This window comes from Vulpes lagopus, chromosome 1 (assembly GCF_018345385.1).
Source record: "Vulpes lagopus strain Blue_001 chromosome 1, ASM1834538v1, whole genome shotgun sequence".
In the NCBI taxonomy this organism is placed as follows: Eukaryota; Metazoa; Chordata; class Mammalia; order Carnivora; family Canidae; genus Vulpes; species Vulpes lagopus.
Window position 1 is genome coordinate 53,389,663 of NC_054824.1, and position 22,933 is coordinate 53,412,595.

At 39.9% G+C, this 22,933-nt stretch overlaps 1 protein-coding gene across 15 annotated transcripts in view; it reads left to right on the forward strand.

Annotated features, from left to right (window-relative positions):
• Positions 1-22,933, forward strand: part of PKHD1 (PKHD1 ciliary IPT domain containing fibrocystin/polyductin) — a 477,526-nt gene that overhangs the window by 41,903 nt on the left and 412,690 nt on the right. For all 15 annotated transcript variants that reach the window (XR_005990304.1, XR_005990305.1, XR_005990310.1 and 12 more), the window contains 8 exons: positions 1,214-1,344; positions 1,890-2,065; positions 4,669-4,807; positions 7,019-7,146; positions 9,430-9,614; positions 10,548-10,670; positions 11,876-11,981; positions 12,683-12,958. Coding sequence is in view for 12 of the 15 variants with exons in the window: in XM_041771518.1 (XP_041627452.1) it covers positions 1,214-1,344; positions 1,890-2,065; positions 4,669-4,807; positions 7,019-7,146; positions 9,430-9,614; positions 10,548-10,670; positions 11,876-11,981; positions 12,683-12,958 (1,264 nt within the window). In the remaining 3 variants the exon portion in view is untranslated. The remainder of the gene's footprint in view (positions 1-1,213; positions 1,345-1,889; positions 2,066-4,668; positions 4,808-7,018; positions 7,147-9,429; positions 9,615-10,547; positions 10,671-11,875; positions 11,982-12,682; positions 12,959-22,933) is intronic.

Here is a 22,933-nt window from a genome sequence, read left to right on the forward strand (position 1 = left end):
TGAACAGACACCTCTGATCCTTCATTAGTTATTACATGGAAATGCCTTTGTCTTAGCTATGGATGTTCTTATGTCCGCCAGTATCTTTGCTCGCTAGGTAAGAGTGTGGACTCTACAGTCAGACTATCTGGCTTTGAATTTTGACTCTACCCCTTACATCTTCTCAGGGTTTCACTTTAGTTTACTCTTCTGTGAAATGGATAGTCATCTGGTCTAGAATTATGGTGGATATTAAATGAGATAATCCACTGACATGCACTGGTTAGGATTCTGTTTAATGCTAGTTGCTGTTATTTATTATAGGTTTTTTTTGTTGATGGATTGACTGGCACATTCCTTGAATAACTTATATCCTTTGTGTCAAGTTCTACCAACTTTCATAAAAAGAGTGCAGTCTGTTTGCTCTTTGGGAGCCAGATGGAGCCTAAAAGTTTGGCTAAATTCATGGCAGTGCTTAGGGGTGGTGGCAAGAGGAGTCTCTTTCAGCTCTGAGATCATGTCATTCTTTGATACCCCTCAAAATTCTGTCTCCTATGTGTTTCAGTGTTCAGTGGGTTCTTTGTGGGACTGCAGTGGGACCTGGGATTAGATGGGTCAGCTTGGGGGCACCACCCATCGCCTGTCTTAGGCAGTACAGGCCCCCAATAGGGGCAATTTTGCCCACTTGGGAAAGGTTGGCAATTGTGGAGACACTTGGTTGTCACACCGGGGGAAGTGCTACTGGCATCCAGTGGATACTTCCTAGGAATGGTGCTAAACATCCTACAATGCACAGGGAAGACCCGTCACAGAAAAGAATTATCCAGTCTGAAAGGCCAACAGTGGAAAAAAATGCTAAAATAAAGTCTTCTTGTGACAATTTTACTTAACTCAGAAACCAAGGATGCCACTGAGTTTGAGTTCAGGACTGAGGTTCAGAGGGGTCAAGTGGCTTGCTCAAGGTTGCACAGGTAACTGGGTCGGAACAGGGGTTTTCTACTCGAGATACTCTGAAGTTGTAACTGCCAAACACAGCGATAGGCATTTACTAACTCTCTGTGGAGTCAATAACAATTTGTCTTTCTCGGGAGACTAGTAAGCTCCAGGAGGAAGGGAACTGGGCTGACTCTCTCTCACAGCACGAGGCGGTCTCATAGAGAGGGGGGTTCTCCTAACTGCTGGAATGACTGCCTCATGCACTAATCAAACTTGTGCACTTATCTGGTACCCATAGTTGTGCATTGCATACAAAGGCCGGATGAAAAACATCCTGAAGGTGACCGTGTTTTTCACAACCGATTTTCAAAACTTCATTAAGAAGAACATCACCTGTGACTGGAATCTTGTGGGGACTCGTCCCAACAGGTAGCTAATCTGTGGGGAGGTGTGGTGGGCATTCTGCCAAATGGGATGATTAGCTCTCTTGGGGACCGGGGCCCATATGAGGTATTAATGATCTCTTATTCTGGGCTTCAGATACTAACCCGGGGTTCTTCTTCTTCTTCTTCTTTTTTTTTTTTCTTGAAAGATTTATTGGTTTATGTTAGAGATAGAAAGCACGCACACAAGCAGGGAGGGACAGAAGGAGAGGGAGACTCTCAAGCAGGCCCCAACTCACCGCTGCGCACGGAGCCTGAGGAGGGGCTTGATCCCACCACCCTGAGCTCATGACCTGAGCTGAATCAAGAGCTGGCTGCTTAACCGACTGAGTTAGGTGCCCCTTGACTTGGGATTCTGAACACATTTTATTCCACTAAGAAGTTTGATTTAAGAGGAGTTCATTGTTAGGAATATAATACTTAGAAGTACTCTGACACTTTTCGCAGGGAGAGAATGATAGAAGATCATATTTGGAAGAGATTTTAGGTGCACACAGAGAGGTCCATTTCTGCTCTGGGCTTGTTTTTCAGCTGGCAATTCACTTGCACTGACCTCTGGGAGACTTGTGTGCACCACTCCATGTATCTCCAGCCACCTCTGGCAGACTCCCCTGTGCTGGTTCATCGGATTGACCTCTTCCCTCTGTCTCAGGAGACAAGTGGGTTCTATGTGGATGAAATTATTATTGCGGACACAAACATAACAGGTGATTATCGAATCTGCTCTTGTCAATGAGCCTATCAAATGCTGACCCCAAATTTTTCTGCTAGGGGCTGCTCTTCTTTTAATGCAGAGGGAACACATGATTCCCCATCTTGTCTGCCTTGGTTCTGGAAAGACGATGCGTTCAGGATTGTGTGCCCTTGGTCCCTTTCTCTCTCTAGCTAATTCCCTTTTCCCCTATTTATCCAATGCTTGCTCTTGCTTCTGTTCTCTTACACCAATTCTACCACTTTCATCCTGAGAAGGCTTGGTTTCCTCATCTATAAAATGGGCATAATCAGGGCCCCATCTCATTGATTTACTGTGAAGATTCATTGAAATATAGCATGTAGTGAAGTCATTACAGGTCCTGGACCATAGTAAATGCTCAATAAATATAAGCAATTATTATTACTATTATCAGTATTATTATTATTAGGCCGGCAAGATTTCTTCACCTGTCCATGAATTAATATTTGTCACTCAAAGTGCTGGAAGGAACAAGACAATATCTGGCCTGTAAATGCACTAATGGTCTCATTTGCACCTTTAAGGCAGAAAAGATAGAGAGTAAGTAACCACGTCCTCATGAGAATAGGCTTGTCCTGCTTTCTGCCCATCCACATTCCTCCTACTCACCATTTGGAGCTCATGGCCCGTTCCTCCATGAAGTCCCCCTTGATCTCCCTTAGGCACAGCGGCCTCCCCTGGCTTCGCTTGTCCACGAGTCTTAGGGACAGAGAGCTAGCTCATCAGGGGTCCTCCTGACGCTGGCCCAGTATGACATGCACTCAGGGAAGAGAAGCCCATGGCCAGGACAGAATGGTGCCATCTGTTTATTGGGGCTTTGAGGCTTCAAGCTTTTGCTCACTTCCCCTTTTCCCACGTTACTTTCATTTGAAAATTGTAGAGCTGAGGGCAGGAGATCTTGGGGGTGGATGGCAAGAGGACTCACTTTCAGCCCTGAAATCTCATCATTCTGTGATACTCAAAATTCCATCTCTTATCTGTTTCACACACTTAAGCATTTTGGGGCATCTGCGTTGGAAGGAGGTATTACTGATTTCAAACACTGTTCATGTTATTTCACACTTAGATGATGATAATATTCAAATGATGTACTGGGGTAACCACCTGAATTTCTTGGGGCCCAAGGCAACTGGCTGGGTCCCTTGGTGTACCCATCCTGGACCTTAAGTGCTGTGCAGATTCCCGGAGTGCTGAGGGGATCAATATTTCAAGCACTGACTGGGAACTTGGGACAAGATGATAAATACTGTTTCCCTTCTCTCCAAACCCCTGAAGCCCAGGAGCCAGAGCCCCTTCTCACTGCCTTTACCCTTTAGCCACCAAATGCTCCATTACATGGAACCATCTACAGGTGAGGTGAGTGGGGAGGGAGGGAGACAGGGGCGGGTTAGGTGAAACAGCCTCCTTCCCACTTTGTCTAGTTTCCCTGTTGGTGATGATTTTGCTTTGAGGATTATTTAATGGCAAGATGAGCCCTAAACAATTGGGCCAGAGAGTCATAGTTAATTGAGATTCATCTCATCAGCTTCACACTTTATATTCCCTCACTTAATCTCTTCTATGAAAGTTCCTTTTATCTACTGATGCCTACCACTTACTTCTCATTGAGATCTTGGGAGTCCATGAAGTGGTCCTATTATCTCTGTTCTGTAGATGAGGAAACCAAAACTAAGAAGGGTTGAGTATCTTGTCCAAAATCACAGAGCTGGGATGTGGGAGAAATTGGAATCTGGACACCAGAGGCAAGCCTTCAATGATTCTATCCCCAGCTGAGCAAATGAAACATTTATTGAGCTCTACTGTGTGCCTGCTATTGTGCTAAATAAGCATGGGACATGCAAAGATGCTGCCTTTACACTGTCCACTGTTTTGATTGTACAGTCTTGGGGAAGATGCGTCCTTTACCCAGGGGAAGAGGATATTATATTGTGCTGGTCATTTTGAATCTGTAATCCTACTAAACTCTTCCTGTCATGCAGATTGATGTGTTATGATCGCCACTTTACAGATGAGGAAACAGTCTTAGTAGAGAGGTTATGTTGATCAGCCAAATAGTTACCTAATGGAAGTGGAAAAATCAGGATTTGAACAGTAGTTGGTTTTAAAGTTTGCACTTTTTCTGCACACATGCTGAGTCCATGCTGTGGATGAGCACCCCCATCAGGTGCCTGTGTGCTCTGTGTTCCTGAAGAGGATCAGCTGTATGTACCCAGAGTTGCCAGAGGCCTTGGGGAGGAAAAGAAGTAGGGATAAAAGTCCACACTGCAGTAGATCCTCTGTGTGGAGGTGCCTCCAATAGTATCAGGAGGGACATTTGCCTAGTGTGAGGCTTATTAAACTTTGCTATGGAATTAGTGTTTGTCTCTCTAAACCATGACCTTACATTTTCCATTTGGTATCAAGCCGAGTCCTACTGCCTCCTCTTCCTTTGATTTTCATGGTGGCAGATAGGTAGGATCTCTGCTTGAAGTGTGAGTGGAGATCTAAGTAACTCAGCATCTATGGTTGGGATTTTCCACCAGACATCAGCTCTTCCATCTTGAGTCACTTGCTAATGATTGGATCATTGGTCTCTAGTTTCTCAAGCAGATTCTGAAACAGCTCACCCAGGTGGGAATCTGGTAGAGTCGCTCTGTGTGGTGGGATCCCCTCCAGTCTACAACATAAGCTTCTGGTTGGTGGGTTGCGGCCAGGAGCTCCCACTCATCACTGCAAGGTAGGGAACAGTCTTTGCTCATTTGTCCTTTCTTAGGATTTTTCATTGGCCTTTGGGGACACAGAGGTTGGGACTTTTATCAGAAAGAGCCACCTGACTTGTTGCTTAAAACCACGGTTCTCAGGATTCTCAGTTGTAGGAATGCAGCAACAGACTCACCTGGAAATCTTGTTAAAATGCAAATTACTGGGCCCCAACCACTCTGTCTTTAACTCAGTAGGTTTGAGCTAAGGCCCAAGAATTTGCATTTCTAATGAGCTCCCAGGCAATGCTGATTCTACTGGTTTAGGGACTACACTCTGAGAACTAGTTTCTAGCGAATTTCTGTGTTTGTTTTTTTAAGATTTTATTTGTGTATTCATGAGGGACACACAGGGTGAGGCCGAGACACAGGCAGAGGGAGAAGCAGGCTCCCTGAGGGGAGCCTGTTGTGGGACTCGATTTTAGGACCCCAGGAACACACCCTGAGCCAAAAAGCAGATGCTCAACCAGTGAGCCACCCAGGTGTCCCTCTAGTGAATTGTTTTAAAGTAGTTGTATTTTTATGCTATTCAGAGTATCCCATTCCCACTGTTTACGTCCCTCATTCCATCTTCCATATATTAATCTTATTGGAATCTTTTGAGGTGAAAGGAAATACGCCATGGGACTAAACCAGCTATTTCTAAGAACTTAACACCAGATGGCACTAGAGGCCCATAAGAGTGGCTTCTCCTTAATTGTCAACAGAGTCTAGCTGCAGTTCATAAAGCAGTAACTACGGATCAGTCTCCTCCCAACTCTTTGAACACACGTATGCTCTAATTCGTTCTTTCAATTTGTCACTTAAACCCCAATAGGATGAAAGAATTGAGATGCTCTGCCTTTAACATTTTTCTTTCCATCTTTTTTCTAACGTGTTTCCAGTTGAGTTCTACTCCTATGACGTTTGTGATGGTGTATAAAAGGCAGGTGCAGAGAGCTTGAATCTGTGGTCTGCTCTCTTTGACTTAGTGTTCCAGGGCCTGTTGGGCAGGAAAGATGCGAAAACCATCAGGAGAATCAAGGAGTGAAGGAGCTATGGAGGTGGGGAGGGAGCCTGCCATATTAGTCAGCCTACAGTCCTGTATTCCAAGTGCCTAAGCTTTAACTCAGAAATGCTAGAGGCTAATTTGGGTTTCTCTGAACAGGTCCACAATAGAATGGTCCTGACAATCTTCCTTTCTGATATTTCCTCAAGTCCCTTAAGTCCTTCTGGAAGCCTCCCACCTCAGCAAGACAGGACCCCCTTGGACTGGCCCCTACTGGCTTCATCCCCCAACACAGCTAGTATCACCCTGTTTCTGTATAGTTGTAATTATGTATATCAACATGTGGTTCTTAAATAATATTGATAAAAAGAATATATGCTCATTGTTGAAAATTTGGAAAATACAGGAAAAGACTTAGAAGATAAAAAGTCACTCATAATCCCTCTCCTTGGAGATAACTTTTATTGACATGTCAGATCCATATTCTAACTCCCTTTTCTTAAGCAGTTTTTGTATACATATATATGTATATATTTACTTTTTAAACCTCAAATTGGGACCATACATTGCACACTATATTTGGCAACATGCCCATTTCACCTAATGGTATACATTGAATATTTCCCTGTATCATTAATGGGGAATGGTAAGATTTTTCTAAAATATCATTTTATTGGTTGGATGGTATTCCATCTCATGGTATGTCATGATTCATTTGACCCATTTATGGTACTAAAGCAAGATTATGCAGGCAGTGTGTTTGCAAACAGGCAGTAGCTAAGAAGTGGGCCAGAAGGAGTGGCCTGTGTTTCAGGTGGGGATACAGAGTGGAGAAACATCTGTGGGACAGGTACTGCCTCCTCATTTCATGATGCAAATAGTTTAGAGAATATCAAGTTCTTTTTTCATTCTGTGCTTCAGGGCCAAAGCTGTGGAGGCTGAAGTTATCACTTTTTTACTCTAGGCCACTGTGCTTCCAGGATCAGTGCAGGGGCAGGGTGGAACATTCTGTAAGAATCCTAGTATTTACACTACACTGTATCTGCTGTGATGCGACAGGGATATCCAATATCTGGGAGGTTGACATTGTGTCCTGGAAACATGGCAGACTATATGGTCTTTGGGATGAAGTTAAGTTCTGTTTACAGTGGCACTTCTGGATGCTTACTGTGGTTAATACTTTGTTTTTGACATCCCACAGCTTTGTGCCCACTGGAGGAGAAGCCAGAAGATCTGGGTTGGTCCAGGTGACAACACAGAGAATACAGAAGACAAGCCCACCTTTAGGAGGATACTTTCACATCCAACTTCCTACTTCAGTGATACCTGGTAAAGAGGCAATTAGAGTGCACCGATTTCTCATTTCCATTTTTAGGGGCGTTCCCAGGCAAACAATATCCTGAGAGATTGTCAGGCAGGGTGATAGTCTTAAAGCTATTTTATTTTCCAGCATTTGAAAGTGACCCTCATAAAATTAAAGATCTAGACAATAACCATACCATATTATTGTTAATATGACCCAACCTTTTGGTTTTGTAGGTGTGGTAACTGAGTGAATTAGCTTCCTGGGGCTGTCATAACAAATCACCACAAATTTGGTGGGTTAAAACAACAGAAATCCATTCTCTGACATTTCTGAAGGCTAGAAATCCACAATCAAGTTGTCAGCAGTGCTACACTCCTTCTGAGGGCTCTAGGGAAGGATCTGTTTCCTAGCTCTTCTAGCTTCTGGTGACTTTCCATATTCCTTGGCCACGTCACTCCCAGTCCTGCTGCCATGGTCACATTGTTTCTTCCTCTTCTTTCTCAAAACATCTTGTCTCTCTCTTACAAGGATACATATGAATGCATTTAGGGCCTACCTGGATAACCCAGGATAGACTCCTCCTCTCAAGATTTTTAACCACATCTTTTGCAATGTAAGGTAATATACAGTTTTTTGCTTTATAAGGAAATATTCATAGGTTCCAGGGATTAGGGCATTGACATATCTTTCAGGAGCCATCACTGAGCGGAGTATACTGGAGCTTGCCCAGAGGTCATATAAATAGTTGATGGCAAAGTCTGGATATGAACTCAGGTATTTGACTATCAGGTCAGTCCTATTCTCTCTAGAGTTTCCTAGGCCAACTTCCATGGTAGCCATGGTCCATCCAAGTTAAACTCCATAGTGACACCATTTGCTATTAGAATTTTAGTGGTCATAACAGTGTAGAAAGAGGTTTCAGATGTAATTTGCATGACACCTTTTCTAAATCTTTAAGGGTATGCACATTTTACAAAGGATAAGGAATAGAAGTGATTATACTATTTATTTGGTAAAACACAGAAGAATCAGAAAGGAGGCTCAGAAGAATTCAAGAGTGGCTGTATAAAAATTGGCACATGGTCCAAAGTCTTCCGCCTTTGGAGAAGAAAGATGTCTGGGTTTCCAAGACTCTTTTTGTGTGGAAGGAATGGTGTTTTTACCCTAACAGAGCCACTTAGGACAAAATGAAGGCCACGGACTATTGGAGACTGAAAAATGGCTGTGGAAGCGGTGCTCTGTATTTATGAAGTCCATTCCTGGGTCATGAGTTTCCCTTCTCATGAGCTGCAGTCTGTCTACTACTACATCTACTCTCGATACCAACATGTTCTGTCATGATGCTCTTCAAATCACTGCAAAGCAATCCAGGAAAGGCAGCCTTAACCTAGCCTTTAGAAATGATAACAGCCTCAAATTATGTAAATGTAGAACAAGCTTTCTTTTTTTTAAAGGATAATTTTGTTTGCATGGTAGAAATTCAGTGGTATTTTATTAACACTCCCTGGCTATGTGGAATTCAAGAGGAAGATCCTTGAGTAGTTAGGAAGCATCCTGGGTTAAGTGTGAACTCATCTTGCTTGGCTGGCAGGCTTCTGAATCTCCTTGGGTCTCATTTTCTTCATCTCTAAAGTAGGCATGAGGATACCTAAATGGCTCACTCACAGGGCTTTTGGGAGTAGCTAATGAAATGGAAACTTTTGGTAAAGCGAGAACTGGGGTTCAAACGCAGGCAGGGCTTAAGCACAGAATGCTATTATTTCTCTGTGGGGATGGGGAACAGGGAAGCAGGTGGTTGGGCTTAAAAGAATTCTAATAGAGAAACCAAAGTTAAATGCCAACATTCCTCAGCTGGGTTGGCTAAGTTTTTATGGGTGTCAGCTGCTGTGTGCCTCCCCGACTCCCTGTGAAAAGTGGCCAACTTTTCTCTGTTCACAGGGCCAGCTAAACTTTTCCAGGGAAAAACCACTATTTAATTAGGTTTTCAGGCATTACCAGGGTGTCTGGAGTGTTGGAGTTGACAGTGGAGATAGTTTTGTCTGATGTGCCTATGCTCCCTGCTTGCTGTGAGATGGGATACTGATTAAAGAGATCACAATATTTAAAAAGTAGGCATCTACTTGTATTTGCCTTAGGAAACACATGGTTAACTGGACTGGGGTTTCTCTTGAAAGCATAGTTTGAACTTGAGGATCTCCTGCATAGTCGGTAGACATCTTGACATTTATTCTCTGTTATTTTAATGATGAAACCCCATGCTGTGGAGTAATTAGTATCTTTTTTTAATATCAAACCTTGTCCCACAGATGTCCCTGTGCATATTTCAGCTAGTCACCTTCGCAAGCTCTTGCAGAACAATGCTGATAACTTTACATCCAGGTACCTCAACAGCAGTGACCTCACTGTAATGGAGGATCTAAAGTCTTGCTACGAACATGAGTGGACCCTCTCCTGGTCCAGCCAAGTTGGAGATTTGCCCAATTTCATTAGGGTATGTATGGTAGTGGTGTGGATTTGGTGTCCTAGAGCAGTTTTGTAAAACAACAACAACAACAACAACAAAAACATAAAAAAGACCCCTCAGAATTATCTGAATGAAACTGTCATGAATTATTAATTTTGTTGGAATATCCAAGTAAAGGGGGTTCAGTGATCTTCTTTTGGGAAGTTTTCAAGGCATGTTTTGTATCTCATGTTCCTGATAAAGCAACCCAACGTCTCCTTTCCTAACAAACTATAGGTAGAAGTTGTTGGTCAGTGTCCACCATACAATAATTCTACATCTGTTATTGGATAATTTAAGCAGATGTGATTGACTTAGATTATCATGGAGGCAGATGGCATAGCAGAAGGAAGTTTAGAAAAGGATTTGCTGTCTGTGGGTAATGATAAAACCAGATGCTCTTGCATATTTAGGGTTTTAAAAAATAATCTAATGATCATCTAGCATTTGGTTATTATAAAATGAAACTCAAGATAAAATTTTATCCCTGTTATATGATATTGTGGGTCATCTGGTTTTCAAACAAAATACTGGGATGGAGATGGAGGATGGATGAGGAGTCATCTCATAGCACTTTTTTCCCTGACCTTTTATTTTAATATTTTGGATTGCAAACATATAAAGTAGAAAAGCACATAGAAACAAAATATCTCAAGACAGAAAGAAAAGATTGTTTTATGTGCCTTTTTTTTTTTGGCAACTCTACTTGCAGATAAATACTCCTCTGTCTACTGGGGCTTTTGTTAGCTGTTACTTACAGTTAGGTTTCTAGGCCTCAACCCCTGTCACCCTATCTTTGCTTTCTAGCTATCTGGTTATCTTAAATAAAATGTGAAAAGACCCTTTATCATTAGATTTAGACTTCTATTAGATTAGACTTCTATTCCATGACAGAATTCATCAGAAATTTAACCATCTCAGGTCTCTGATGCAAATCTAACTGGAGTGAACCCTGCTGCAACCGTGCGTGTAGTATATGATGGTGGAGTTTTTCTTGGACCTGTATTTGGAGACATGTTGGTTACTGCCAACCAGCACACTCAGGTGAGAGTAGATGGGCCTCTCAAAGTGCAAGTACCAGTTGCAAGTGTCTCAGCCCCTTCCTGATTTGTAATGTGAGCCAATTTCAAGGATAATTTATCCAATCCATAAAACAGAGACAATTATGCCTATCCTCTTTCTCTTCCATAGTGCATGAAAAACCTTTGAAAATAGAAATGCTTTGCAAACACAGCATCCTACTATTATAATTATCAATGCTATTATTATGGTACAAAAAAATGGGGAACCTCTATAGCTACATAGAATTTATACTTCCAGACAGTGATCCTAGAAAGTAAATGAGTTAAGTCAGTGCCTTTTGTCTTTGAAATATATGTTTTATCTTTCCAATCTGCCCATGTTCCTGTTATAAGTCATCTGCTTTTAATTTGAGAACATTTTAAAAAATGAAAACTATACAGAATAATGTAACCATCACTTCGGTACCCAAACCAAAGTTTAATAATTGCCAACATTTGGATAATGTTTTTTGTGTGTTTATGAATAAAAGAAAACATTAAAGATAAAATTGCAGTGTTCTTTGTCACCCATGCTTTCATGCCATCCCCCACCTCTTCTCTCCATAAGCGAACACTATTATAAATATAGTGTGTGCTTTTGATCCATGTTTTATAGAGAGAGCATCAAACAAGTCCTATCTTTTTCACTTTCCCCATCCCCAAGTATTGTACCAGATTAATACTGAGATTAACAGTGAGAGGAAGAATCATATAGTCTGTTATTGGGGACTTACCATTCTAGGACAAAAAGACCCCAACCGAATAAATGCCCAAATACACTATTTTCCATTTACATATCCACATAGTATAATTGAAGAAAGGTGCCTATTTTGTTGGCATGTACCAGCAAAGAAAGGACTTTTTACAGGTATCCAGTTGAGTATAATCTCAAGTGATTAAAAGTCCTTGGGCAGTTTGAATTTTATTAAATTTACTACAGAAAGGAAATTTTCTCAAGATTTAGGATATTTGATTATAGAAATGTTAGGTTTCAGTATAACTACCATCATTTTAAGAAAACCTAACATGTTCTGATTCATTCACTAAGGTTTGTTACTGGGAAATAGAAGAAAGAAAAAAATGAATCATTAAACATGTTAATTTGGACAGATTTCAAAAGTGCTTTATGAATACTCTTGAGCACATGAAATTCACACATTTGTGTTTAATTCCTTTGCCTTTTTTCAGGTGGTTGTGCGAGTGAATGACATACCAGCTCATTGCTCAGGTTCCTGTTCATTCCAGTACCTCGAAGGGTCAACTCCCCAGATCCACTCTGCATGGTATTCCCTTGGTATGATTTATGATTTGACATTGAAATGGTCATGAACTTCAGACTCAGAGTGATTTGTTAGAGGCCATGTACCTGGTGATGGGTGGACAGAAGGTGCATTGATTCATGGGGTGGATGTTGAGTGATGCAGCAGAAAGTATATATATTTTTTCCATCTAAATAAATGGAGACAGGTGGAGGTTTTTTGTTTGATTTTTTTTTGAGAGAGAGAGTGTGAGCAGAGTGAGTACATGAGCAGAGGAAGGGCAGAGAGAGAGGGAGAGAGAGAATCCCAAGCAAGGTCCATGTTGAGCATGGATTCCAACATGGGGCTCAGTCTCACAACCCTGAGATCATGACCTGAGCCAAAACCAAGAGTCACTTAACTGAGTCACCCAGGTGCTCCAAAGACAGGTAAAGTTTTGATGACCTAAAATATCTTATTCTCTTTGTCCCTTGTTTTGAAATGTTGTTTGATATGTTTTCACTCTTTAAAGTTGATTAGTGATCTCTTATTCCTAGTTTGCTAAAATTTCATATGGGGGCTGTACATTGCAATAATAAGTATAGGAGCTCAATATTTGAGTCAGCACTCAACTCTTTGAATTTTGGGAGAGGAAGGTGAAAGGGAATGAGCATTTGACATAGAAAGAGTTTTCTTAAATGAAGTTACATCACTGAGAGGTGACTTTGTTCTTTTATTTTTTTTTTCCTACTTTAAGATGGTGACATCAGCCTACTGGTTTATATTTTTGGAACCAATTTCTCTGGTGACCCCCAGGCCTTGGAGATTATGGTGAACAAAACAAATTGCAAAGTTATTTTCTCAAACCAAACGAATGTGATCTGCCAGACAGATCTACTACCTGTTGGAATGCATCGGCTCTTCATGGTGGTAAGGCCTTTTGGTCGTGCCATCAACACTAGTGGAGAAGCCCTCTTCCTAAATGTGGAGCCCAGACTGGATGCTGTGGAGCCTTCCAGAGCTGCAGAGATTGGTAATCTGGGGAGCACACCACATTGCATCTGACCCTCTAAAGCTAGCACTCTTTAAAAAAATTTTTTTTATTGGAGTTCAATTTGCCAACATATAGCATAACACTCAGTGCTGTGCTCATCCCACCAAGTGCCCCCCTCATTGCCCATCACCCAGTCACCCAACCCCCCGCCCACTTCCCCTTCCACTACCCCTTGTTCATTTCCCAGAGTTAGGTGTCTCTCATGTTTTGTCACCCTCACTGATATTTTCACTCATTTTCTCTCCTTTCCCTTTCACTAATTTTTATATTTCCCAAATGAATGAGACCATATAATGTTTGTCCTTTTCTGACTGACTTATTTCACTCAGCATAGTACCCTCCAGGTCCCTCCACATTGAAACAAATAATGGGTATTTGTCGTTTCTAATGGCTGAGTAATATTCCGTTGTATACATAGACCACATCTTCTTTATCCATTCATCTTTCGATGGACACCGAGGCTCCTTCCACAGTTTGGCTATTGTGGACATTGCTGCTATAAACATTGGGGTGCAGGTGTCCTGGCATTTCACTGCATCTGTATCTTTGGGGTAAATCCCCAGCAGTGCAATTGCTGGGTCGTAGGGCAGGTCTATTTTTAACTCTTTGAGGTACCTCCACACAGTTTTCCAGAGTGGCTGCACCAGTTCACATTCCCACCAACAGTGTAAGAGGGTTCCCTTTTCTCCGCATTCTCTCCAACATTTGTTGTTTCCTGTCTTGTTAATTTTCCCCATTCTCACTGGTGTGAGGTGGTATCTCATTGTGGTTTTGATTTGTATTTCCCTGATGGCCAGTGATGCAGAGCATTTTCTCATGTGCTTGTTGGCCATGTCTGTGTCTTCCTCTGTGAAATATCTGTTCATGTCTTTTGCACATTTCCTGATTGGATTGTTTGTTTCTTTGCTGTTGAGTTTACCAGTTGAGTTACCAGTTCTTTATAGATCTTGGATACTAGCCCTTTACCTGATACATCATTTGCAAATATCTTCTCCCATTTTGTAGGTTGTCTTTAATTTTGTTGACTTTCTTTTATTGTGCAGAAGCTTTTTATCTTGAAGTCCCAATAATTCATTTTTGCTTTTGTTTTTCTTGCCTTCATGGATGTGTCTTGCAAGAAGTTGCTGTGGCCATGTTCAAAAAGGGTGTTTCCTGTGTTCTCTTCTAGAATTTTGATGGAATCATGGCTCACATTTAGATCTTTCATCCATTTTGAGTTTATCTTTGTGTATGGTGTAAGAGAATGGTCCAGTTTCATTCTTCTGCATATGGATGTCCAATTTTCCCAACACCATTTATTGAAGAGACTTTTTTCCAGTGGATAGTCTTTCCTGCTTTGTCGAATATTAGTTGGCCATAGAGTTAAGAGTCCATTTCTGGGTTCTTTATTCTGTTCCATTGAACTATGTGTCTGTTTTTGTGCCAGTACCACACTGTCTTGATGACCACAGCTTTGTAGTACAACCTGAAATCTGGCATTGTGATGCCCCCAGCTATGGTTTTTAAAAGCTAACACTCTTGCTAATATGCAGGAATGTAGTCCTGTCACTTGATAAATTCCATATCCCCTACAATTTATAGCTTTTTGTTTTCTGCCAGCAGCATTTTTTAAATGAGCAATAGACTTTGAGCCCTTAAGTGAAGTCACTTGCCATATAGAGGATCATAGTTCACTGATGGTGTCAGGCATAACTCGGTCACTGACTCATGGGACAATTTGGTCTAGTGGAAACAACACTAAATTGAGAGTTAGGACATGTGCCTGGATTTATGTCCTGTGAAAGTTGTGTGAACTTAGGAGTTTTGGTTACTTGTATGAGACATAGTTTCCTAGTAACAATGATGACAGGCACAGTATCATTTATTGAGTACCTCTTCTGGGCAGTCACACTCTCTAAATGTCTAGAGCTGCCCCATGGGATGGAATTGTTACCCATTTTTTTTAGATGAGATAATGGTGGTTTGAAGAAGAGTGACTTGCCCAAGGCTTTCCAATGGAAAGAAGTGGAGCTAGATGCAAACTGGGATTTTCAGAAGCTCAGTCTCCTGCTTCTTCCATGGTGCCATGCTGTCTTAGCTATGCAGCAGACCTAATGATGCCTAAGTCATAAGCCTCCTACTTTTGTGTGAGATTAAAATGAGTCAACAGGTGGGACAGTACTTTGAAAAGTGAAAAAAATTGCAAATATGAAGTACAGGTCTTATGTACACAAACGTTTGTGGACTGATGTACAGTTGAATACTTGGCTAGCATGCAAAGCCAACTACTATTTGAGTAGGGAGGTAAACAGAGGGCAGTGGGTCTTAATCAGTATAGACCCCATGGATTGTAGGTTCGTGCCATGGAAACCAAGGATCTCTCCATGCCTTTGAGGGGGCACAACCAATTAAAAACAACCCAGCCAGGTTGTAAGAATGTCAGGAACATTCATGCTTATATGTGTTAATGTATGATTTTTAGAGCATAGAACTACTTTCCTTAATGTCTCAGATTTTTGTCATTGTTTGTTCACTTGGTCAAAGAACTGTGGCTTAGAACACTTTCTTAAAGCAACATTTCCAGCCACAGAGTCATTGCAAAGGAACAGCTCATTTCTGATTTTACTTTGCCTAATGGAGTGAATTATAAGGCCCACCCTGCCTCATCTCTGCACAGAAACAAAGCAAGTTTGCTTTTATTTCTTGGTGGTTTCAGGAAGAGGCCAGATGATATGTGGTGCTCAGGGTGAAAGGTTATATTCTCTATGAACTCAATAATTATTGGTTTGAATTTAGAGTTCAAAATAGTCTTCTCCCTAGATTTATAAGGGGCTTTTGATCTTCCTATAAGATAGCTTTTGAAGTTCGGGTCATATAAATCTTCTTTGCCCTAGCGTGCTTTGCCCAAGCAGGGTGGCCAGCTGTCCTGTTTTCTTGGGACTGAGGGGTTTCCCAGGACACAAGACTTCGAGTTTTAAAATGAGGATGTGAAACTCTTAATGCTAAAATTTGGAAAGTCCCAAGCAAACCATGATGAGTTGCTCACCCTATTAGGGTATGCTGCACCAGCAATGCATAGTGCAGGGATTTGTCTGGTAGGATTGAACTTCATCCCTGGAGACCTTAGTAAAAGGTGGAGAAAACTCCAAGAAGGGTTAGTGTCTTATGGGTGCAAGTGAGCTTTTAGTAAGACTAAGGAGAAAGGGCAGGAGAGAGAGAAAGAGAGGGAGGGAGGGAGAGGGGCTCTAGCTCCTACTTTTCTAATTATTGGCTATAACCTTCCTCTTCCCTGCCACTTATTTAGTATCAGCTAGTGTCAATCAGTTAATCAACATTATAAAGCCCTGCGCTGGATGCTGAAGATCTTGGCACTCAAAGTGTGGTTCTGGAGCAGCAGTATATGCATCATCTGGGAGCTAGTTAGAAATGCAGAGTCTCAGGCTCCACCCCAGACCTCCTGAATCAATTTACAGTTTAACAGCATCCTCAGGCAATTTCTATGAATAGTACAATTTGAGAAATGCTCCTACTGGGGGTTTAAAGAGTACCAGATCAAGGCCTACCAGCAAAAAATTCACAGAATAGCTTAATATGTAATGAATACCTAAAGTAATGTAATCAGTAACATTTTAAATCACCACTTGCACATATGTCAAAGCACCCCTGAAAGGTTTTTTTTTTTTAAGAGAGAGAGAAAGTGCAAATGGGGAGAGGGGCAGAGAGCGAGAGAGTGAGAGCAAGAGAGAGAGAGAGAGAGAGAATCCTTAAGCAGATTCCCTGCTGAATGGAAAGCCTGACATAGGGCTCTATCCCAGGACTCTAAGATCATGACCTGAGCTGAAATCAAGGATTGGCTGCTTAATTGACTGAGCCACACAGGCCCTCTTGAAAGGGTTTTTGAGGGAAATCTTGGTATTGTCTTATGTACTTCCTTGGCCCATTTCTGTGCTGAGATAGAGTTGCCTTCTCCTTAGGTACAGATCCTTGTGAGGCCCCTCAGCTTTCAAAGGGAGTGGTACAGTTTCATCTCCTCTGCAACTTTTAATTGTTAACACCAACAGTAACAATGATAACAACTGATTTAGCTCTCATTCTGTGCCAGGCACTACTGGGGATGCAGTCCATTAAAACTAAGTACCTGCTCTTGTAGAGGTGATGGGAAGTGTGTAAGAGAAAAATCAAGCAGGGAAAGAGTGGGGGAGGGGTGGTGGCTGTGATAGGATGATCACTAGCTTTGGAGGAGTGACACGGTAGCATCGGAGAATGGAGACACAGATGAAGTCAAGGAATGAGTCCTGGGAAATCTTGAAGAAGAGAGTTTTAGGCAAAGGGAACATCAAATGATAAAGTCTTAAGTCAGAATGAGCTCGTCTTCTTCCAAGAGGAGCAAGAAAGTTGTGGCTGGAACAGCTTGAGCAGAGGTGAGGAATAAGAGATGACTGGGAGCATGTCAGATGGCTCCAGGGACAATAAAAGGTTACTGGCTCTTGTTCTGAGTGAGATGTGGGCCGCTGGAGGGTTTTTAGTGAAAAAGTAACATGATCTGATTTAGGCTGCTGTGAGAATATTCTGTAGGGAAGCAAAGGTGGAATCAGGGACACCAGTTAGGACGCTATTGCAATCATCCAGGGGTGAGACAGTGTTGGGTTGGACCGGGTCAGTATCTCAGAAATATATAGAGTTGCCCTGGTGGCATTCTCGTTTCGGCTGAGGTCTTCTTCTTCTTTTTGAAATTAAAAAAATTGAGATATAATTCCCACGTCATAAAATTCCCTTCTTAAAAGGATACAGTTCAGTGGTTTTCAATGTAAGTATATTCGCAAAGTTATGCAACCTCACCATTACCTAATTGGAAAACATTTTCATCACCTTGAGAAGAAACTTTTCTATCCATTAGGAGTCGCTCCCTATTTCTCCCCTCTCCTGATGTCTGGAAACCACTAATCTATTTTCTGCATCAGTGAGTTTGTTTATTCTAGATATTTCATATAAATAGAATCACACAGTATGTGACCTTTTGTGTCTGGCTTCTCTGCTTAGGATAGTGTTTTCAAGGTTCGTCTATGTGGTAACATGCATCATTCCCTTTTATGGCTAAATAATATTCCATCATAGAGATACACCATGTTTTGTTTATCTCTTCATCTCATGGTGGACATTTGAGGTGTGTCCACTTTTTGATATTAAGAATAATGCTGCTATGAATGCTTGTGTACAAGGTTTTGTGTGAATGTACATTTTCCATACTCTTGGGTATTTACTTAGAAGTGGAATTGCTGGGCCATGTAGTAACTCTATGTTTAACTTTTGAGAAGCTGTTAAACTCTTTCCAAAATTACTGCATGATATTGCATTCCCACCAGTAATATATGAAGGCACCAACTTTTCCACATTGTTACCAATACTTGTTATTTTTAAGCTTGTTGCTGTTGTTAGAAGCCATTTTAATGAATGTGAGATGGTATCTCATTGTGTTGTTTAAAATTTGAGTATACTTGACACACAATGTCCTATTAGTTTCAGGTGTACAGCTTAGCTTATACATTATGCCAAGCTCATCACAAGTGTAGCTGCTATGTGTCCCATTACTATTACACTATCCCTGTATTCCTTACACTCTGCTTTTTATTCTGTGACTTCCAGAACTAGAGGCATGTATCTCCTCCTCTCATTCACCTATTTTGCCCAACCCTCCCACTCCTTTCCCTTCTGGCAACCACTAGTTTGTTCTGTAGTTATAGTTCTTATTCTGCTGTTTGGTTATTTTTTTAAATTCTATTTATGAGTGGAATCACATGGTGTCTTCTCTTTCTCAGTCTTCTCTCACTTAGCTTAATACTCTCTGTGTCCTTCCATATTGTCTCAAATGGGGCGATCTCATCTTTTGTTATGGCTGTGTAACATTCCATTATGTATATATACATATGTATATGTATACATGTCATATTAATTTCAGGTGTACAGGTGTAGCCACATTTCCTATCCATTTGTCTGTTAATAGATATTTAGGTTGCTTCTATGTCTCTGTTATTGTAAATAATACCCCAATAAACATAGGGGTGTATATATTTTTTCCAAGTCAGTGTTTTCATTTTCCTTGGGTAAATACCTAGTAGTGGAATAACTGGATCATATAGTAATTGTATTTTTAAGTTTTTGAAACTTCCATACTGTTTTCCACAGTGGCTGTTCCAGTTGGCCTTCCCACCAACAGTGCACGAGGGTTCCTTTTTCTCTACATCCTGGCCAATATCTGTTGTTTCTTATCTTCCTGATTTTAGCTATTCTAATAGACATGAGATGATATCTCAGCGTGGTTTTGATTTCCATTTCCCTAATGATGAGTGACGTTGAACATCTTTTCATGTGTCGGTTTGCCATCTGGATGTCTTTTTTGGAAAAATATCTATTCAGATTCTCTGTGTATTTTTTAAACAGATTGCTTCTTTTTTGGTGTTAAGTTTTATGAGTTCTTTATATATTTTGGATATTAACCCTTTATTAGATATATCATTTGCCAATATCTTCTCTCATTCAGTAAGTTGATTTTTTTTATTTTGTTGGTTGTTTACCACATAGAAGCTTTTTTATTTTTATGTTCTCCCAATAGTTTATTTTTGCTCTTATTTCCCTTACCTCAGGAGACATATCTAGAAAAATGTTTGCTAATCGTTGATGTCAGAGAAATTACTATCTGTGCTTTCTTCTAGGATTTTTGTGGTTTCAAGTCTCATGTTTAGGTCTTTAATCCATTTTAATTTTATTTTTGTGTGTGGTGTTAAAAACTGGTCCAGTTTCATTCTTTTACATGTAGCTGTCCAGTTTTCCCAGCACCATTCATTGAAAAGACTGTCTTTTACCTATTGTGTATTCTTCCCTCCTTTGTCATAGATTAATTGACCATAAAAATGTGGATTTATTTCTGGGATCTCTATCCTGTTATATTGTATGTGTGTCTATTTTTGTGCCAGTACCATACTGTTTTGATTACTACAGCTTTGTAGTATACCTTAACATCTGGGACTGTGATCCTTCCAGCTTTGTGTTTCTTTCTCAAGATTGCTTTGGCTATCCAAGGATCTTCTGTGATTCTATACAAATTTTAGTATTATTTGTTCTAGTTGTGTAAAAATTAGTATTTTTATTTTTATTTTTTTTAATATTCATAAACTTTTTATTTTTTTTAATTTTTTTAAAAATTTTTATTTATTTATGATAGTCACAGAAAGAGAGAGAGGCAGAGACACAGGCAGAGGGAGAAGCAGGCTCCATGCACCGGGAGCCCGACGTGGGATTCGATCCCGAGTCTCCAGGATGGCGCCCTGGGCCAAAGGCAGGCGCCAAACCGCTGCGCCACCCAGGGATCCCAGTATTTTTATTTTGATAGGGATTGCATTAAATCTGTAGATTTTTTTCATTAATGGGACATTTTGACAATATTAATTCTTCCAACATATGAGCATCTGTGTTATCTTCAATTTCTTTAATCACTTTTATAGTTTTAAGAATACAGGTCTTTCAGTTCTTTGATAAAGTTTATTCCTAGGTACATTATTCTTTTTGGTGCAAGTGTAAATGGTGATGTTTTTTAAAATTTTACTTTCTGTGATTTTATCGTTAGTTTATAGAAATGCTACCAATTTCTGGGTATTGATTTTGTATCTTGCCACTTTACTGAATTTGTTTATTATTTCTAGTAGTTTTTTGGCAGAATCTTTGGGATTTTCTACTATAGTATCATGTCATTTGTGATTAATGACAGTTTAACTCCTTTACCAAAAGGATGCCTCTTATTTCTTCTTCTTGTCTGATTGCTGTGACTAGGACTTCTAGTAATATATTGAGTAAAAGTGGCAAGAGTGGACGTCCTTGTTTTTTCCTGACCTTAGAGGGAATGCTTTCACTTTTTTACTATTGAAGATGATGTTAGCTGTTTTCTTTTTTTAAAGATTTTATTTATTTATTCATGAGAAACACACTGAGAGAGGCAGAGACATAGACAGAGGGAGAAGCAGGCTTCTCACAGGGAACCCGATGTGGGATTTGATCCCTGGACCAGGATCATGTCCTGAGCTGAAGTCAGACACTTAACCACTGAGCCACGCAGGTGTCCCAGCTGTGGGTTTTTTTTTTTTTTTTAATATATAGCCTTTATTATGTTGAGGCATGTTTCCTCTACCTCCACTTTGTTGAGAGTTTTTATTGTCAATTTTTTCCCTGCATTTTATTAGGATATCATATGATTTTTTTCTTCATTTTGTTGATGTGGTGTATGATGTTCATTGATTTGTGACTTTTGAGCTATCTTTGCATCCCAGGAATAAATCCCAACTGATTGAGGTGGCTGATTTTTTAATGTATTGTTGCATGTGGTTTGCTAATATTTTGTGGAGGATTTTTGCTTCTATGTTTATCAGGGATATTGGTCTGTAGTTTTCTATTTTTTTGTGGTTTTTATCAGGTTTTGATATTAAGGTAATACTGGCTTTGTAGAATGCATTTGGGAGTTTTCCTTCCTCTTCTATTTTTTTTTAATAGTTTGAGGAGAACAGCTATTAACTCTTTCTTAAATGTCTAGTAGAATTTATTTATGCATCTATCTGGTCCTGGACTTTTACTTTTTTGTAGTTTTTTGTTACAGATTCAATTTCCTACTTGTAATTAGTCTATTTAGATTTTCTATTTATTTCTGGTTCTGTCTTAGAAGATTGTATATTTCTAGGAATTTATCCATTTTTTTCTGAGCTGTGCAGTTTGTTGGCCTATAATTTTTCATAGTATTATTCTATTATAGTCCTTTGTATTTCTGTGGCATCAGTTGTTACTTCTCCTCTCTCATTTCTGATTTTATTTATTTTGATCCTTTCTCTTTTTTCATGATGAATCTGGCTAAGAATTTGTCAATTTTGTTTATCTTTTCAAATAATAAGTTCTTGGTTTCATTGATTTTTTTAATTTTTTCTTTTTTTTAAGTTTCTATGTCATTTATTTCTGCTCTGATCTTTATTATTTTCTTTTTTTCTACTTGCCTTGGATTTTGTTTTTTAAGTTACCTTAGGCATAAAGTTAGATTTTTTATTTTAATTTTTTCTTGTTTCTTGACATAGGCCTGTATTACTATATACTCCCCTCTTAAACTGCTTTTTGCTGTCCTGCAGACTTTGGACTGTTGCATTTTCATTTTCGTTTGTCTCCATGTATTTTTATAAATTTCTTCTTTGATTGCTTCATTGATTTATTTGTTCTTTAGTATCATGTTGCTTGGTCTCCATGTATTTTTTTTTTTCAGTTTTCTTCATGTGATTTATTTCTGGTTTCATACCATTATGGTGGAAAGGTGCACGTATTTCAATCTTCTAAAATTTATTGAGGCTTGTTTTATGGTCTAATATGTGATCTGTTCTGGAGAATGTTCCATGTGTACTTGAAAAGAATGTGTCTGTTGTTTTTGGATGGAATGTTCTGTGTATATCTGTTATGTCTATATGGTTCAATGTGTCATTCAAAGACATTGTTATCTTACTGATTTTCTGTCAAGATTATCTGTCCATTGATGTAATTGGATTGTTAAAGTCCCCTACTATTATTGTATTACCATAAATTTCTCTATGTCCTTTATGTATTTAGGTGCTCCAAAATTGGGTTCATAGATATTTACAATTGTTATATCTTCTTCTTCATTATGTAATGCCCTTCTTTGTCTCTTGTTACAGTCTTTGTTTTAATGTCTATTTTGCATGATGTAAGTATTGCTACCTTAGCTTTTTTGTTCACTTCCATTTGCATGGTGAATATGTCTCCATCTCTTCACTTTTGGTCTGTATGTGTCTTTAGGTCTGAAGTGAGTCTCCTGAAAGGCAGAATATAGATGGGTCCTATTTTTTTTAAAGATTTTATTTATTCATGAGAGACAGAGAGAGAGAGAGAGAGAGAGAGAGAGAGAGAGAGAGAGGCAGAGACACAGGCAGAGGGAGA